This window comes from Mauremys mutica, chromosome 13 (genome assembly GCF_020497125.1).
Source record: "Mauremys mutica isolate MM-2020 ecotype Southern chromosome 13, ASM2049712v1, whole genome shotgun sequence".
Lineage (NCBI taxonomy): Eukaryota > Metazoa > Chordata > Testudines > Geoemydidae > Mauremys > Mauremys mutica.
The window spans coordinates 57,787,747-57,791,480 of record NC_059084.1 but is presented as its reverse complement, the minus strand read 5'-3'; the positions used below and the strand labels follow the sequence as shown (position 1 = coordinate 57,791,480).

The 3,734-nt window shown below is 41.5% G+C and overlaps 1 protein-coding gene across 1 annotated transcript; it reads left to right on the top strand.

Annotated features, from left to right (window-relative positions):
• The first annotated feature begins 1,072 nt into the window (after positions 1 to 1,072).
• LOC123347840 (olfactory receptor 1020-like) lies at positions 1,073 to 2,020 on the top strand. The gene has a single exon (XM_044985029.1). The coding sequence runs from the start codon at positions 1,073 to 1,075 to the stop codon at positions 2,018 to 2,020; it is 948 nt and encodes a 315-aa protein (XP_044840964.1).
• The last annotated feature ends 1,714 nt before the right edge of the window (positions 2,021 to 3,734 follow it).

The following is a 3,734-nucleotide window of genomic DNA, read 5'->3' as shown; positions in this document are numbered from 1 at the left end:
CCCAGCAGGTCTAGGTGGAAATTGGTTCTTCTATAGATTTCCTTCCTGAAGCCTGTGACAGAGTGAGTTTGCAGGGCACAGAAACCGCTTCTTCAAAACAATGTGGGATTTCTTTGCCCAACTCTACACAGCATTTAAGAAAATGGGTTAAAACAACAAAGAGTCCTAACAGCTCTTGTCTTACCTTAACTTAACTTCTCTCTTCCTAGCTCAGGTTCTTCCTGATCCCACTTCTGAGTCTGAGGGATAGTTTGCCTCTCTGCAGACCTTCTCACTGTGTCTCCGAGTGAAACTGTTACCTGGCCAGATCTTTTGATCTCTCCCTTCTCAGCTTTGGTGAAACAACTGTGTAACTTTGCTGGTTGTTGGGTGTGACTGTTTGCTTGGATACTTCTTACCTAGGTTGTTGATTTTCCTTTCATGTCTCTTTCCTCTAACAACCCTATTTGATCTCATGCCATCATAAACTAACACAGAGAGTGATGCTCAGTAGTCATGCAAAATAATGCAGACATTTCCCAGTTTGTCACCTATGCTTTGCTCAACCAAAAGTTTCTGGTCTCAGTGCAAGAGTAACTGGGGAAGTGATATGGATTGTGATATACAAGAGACCAGGGTAGATTATCACAATGGCTCCTTCTGGCTATTTTTCTGAAAAAGCTACTGTAGTATAAACAAGAATTAATGCAGGGAAGTTCTGCGTAATACAGGAGGTCAGACATGATTGCCGTCAAATCCAAAGGTCCGTTCTAGCTTTTAAATCTATGAATGAACAAAGTTGGGGGCTGAAGAATGAGAAATTAACAGCTTAGCTACTCTTCGGGGCTGGTGAGTGCGGAATCTCTATTTGAAAATCTTATGTAAATTCTGGGATTTAAGGAGTTTCTTGTCTTAATGAGAGCATATAACCATACTCTCCATTTTCACTTTGAACTTTCCTTGAATCAAACAGCTGGAAATCTAATGAGTTTAACTGTACAGTAAATTGTTTCAATGCTCATTGCTTTTTTAACTATCACTAGGTAAATCTCATGGAGAATAGGAAAAGGGGAATCCTGCAAGAAGAAAGCTCATGAAGAAAGAAGAAGGGAAAAATCAAACATACATAATTGAATTCATCCTCCTGGGATTTGGGGATCGACCTGAACTGCAATATTGCCTCTTCCTGCTGTTTTTAGTGGTCTACATTGTGACCGTGGTTGGGAACATCCTCATTATTGCGCTAGTTGTGGCTGATCAGCATCTTCACACCCCTATGTACTTTTTCCTGGGGAACTTGTCCTGCTTGGAGACCTGCTACACCTCCACCATCCTGCCCAGGGTGCTGGCCAGTCTCCTGACTGGGGACAGGACTATTTCATTCTGTGGGTGCATTGTGCAATTTTATTTCTTTGGTTTCCTGGCAGCTACAGAATGTTGTCTCCTGGCAGCAATGTCTTATGATCGGTATTTAGCAATACGTAAACCACTTCACTATGCAGCCCTTATGAATGGCAGATTCTGCCTCCAGCTAGCAGCTGGATCATGGATGAATGGATTTCTGACAACGACCATAATAACGTGTTTAATGTCACAGTTATACTTCTGTGGCCCCAATGAAATTAACCATTTCCTTTGTGATTTCACCCCAGTGATTAAACTCTCCTGCAGTGACACCAGCCTGATTAAACTAGCGACCCTGATATTCTCTTCCATAGACACCCTGCCACCATTTCTATTAACCTTAGCATCCTATGTTTGCATCATCTCCACTATCCTGAAAATCCCTTCCACCACTGGCAGGCAAAAGGCCTTTTCCACCTGTTCCTCTCACCTCATGGTGGTGACAATTTTCTATGGGACTGTAATCATTGTCTACATGTTACCAGACACTGACACACTTAGAGATCTCAATAAAGTCTTCTCTGTCTTCTACACAGTCCTGACTCCCCTGGCCAATCCCCTCATCTACAGCCTGAGGAACAAAGAGATCAAGGAAGCACTGAGAAAAGTCATCAGTAAATATATGGTGCTCCCATAAAATGAGAAGGAGTGACTGGTATGGGAATGATTCAATATGGCTTAACTAGCAAGGGAGTTGGCATCTAGGTTATCCCTAATTCATGCCAATGGGAGCTTCCTTGGGGAATGAGAGGACACAGTACATTTTGGGATGGTGACATTCCTAGTTGATATTTGCTACAGCCCTAACCAGAATCATAACTTTCATATGCTCTGAACATAAGAACGGCCATACTGGGTCAGACCAATGGTCCATCTAGCCCTGTGTCCTGTCTTCCAACAGTGGCCAATGACAGGTGCTTCAAAGGGAATGAACAGAGGAGGGTAATTATTGAGTGATCCATCCCTTTTGTCCAGTCCCAGAATCTGTCATTCAGAAGTTTAGGGATATCCAGAGCATGGAATTGCATTCCTGGTCACTGAGACTAATGAATTTATCTCATTGTTTTTTAAACCCAGGTACAGTTTGGAGCATGTTAAAAATAGAATGAGATAGGTTTCTGGAGAATAAGTCCATCAATGGCTATCAATAACTGCATTCCATACAGAGTAATTCGAGATTTTAGTTAAGTGTTTTATCAGCTTTTCTGCTCTGTTTGATTTGGGAAATGTCCACGTTTTACATGGCACAAGTCTTGGATTGCTGGGTGTGGTTTGTTATCATATTTTGTCTCTGCTTGGTGTCCTGGATTCCCAAATGCTGCATAATTTTACATGTGGGAAGATTGTACTGGTCTTTCTAAATATATGTTCTATTGCAACGATTAAAAAGTGTAAAAGTTCCTAAACGGATTAATGGCTATCAAAATAAATAAATAAATGATGTGATTATTTTGTTTGTTTGTTTTGATAGAACATCTCTTTATAACAACAACAAAAGCAATGTCAAGTAAAAAGTACGAAAAACACCGCTGGAGAAAATGCTTTTCAATCCTATATTTGTTGTTCTCTGGAAAATGAGCACTGACATCTGGGCAGAAATTTCTGAGACAGGATTGCCTATATGCTGTCTGTGACCACTTCTGTCCAATGACTGGTGCATATAATGTACACAAACAAATTACAGTGAGAAGAAACCCAGACTCCACATTACTTATTTTTCCTCCAACTAAACTGTAAGGACCCAATCTCTGCTACCACTCAGAAGAGGAGAGACAATACAATTGTTATTTATTCTACTTTTCTTTCTTTTTTCTTATCATGCTGGAGAGGGTTTTCAGGTTCCATGTGGAAAGGATCCATGTTATCAATCTCCTCCTCTCTTGGGTTTGCATCTCATTTCTGGCCTAACACCTAGCTGTTGGTTCTGGCACTTCTCTTCATGATGACATTTAACACTGTCTACAACATTCTGGCCACATTCACCATTCTACTGCTCCATGATTCAGTCTCCAAATAGTGTCACATCCGCTTTGTTTGTCCTGCCACTGCTCGCTTGTATGCCTAGAGTTCCTGGTGAAACACCTGTACTGGGAACCATGGGCTTATGTTAATTTTGGCTTTACTCTGCAATAAATAATTATGGAATGGGTTTTCAAACAAGAGGCAGTCCAGAACCCAAATCCCATTGGATGTCAGCAGAGCAAGGCATCCAGCTCCCCTGGGACCCTTTGAATATCCCAGCCCATGTCTTTCATATTTATGGGTAGAAAGGATGGAGTAGTGACTATGTCACTGGGTCTCTCAGCTGCCTCAGTGAAGAATCCCCCTTATATTCACTGGCACTGAAGTTA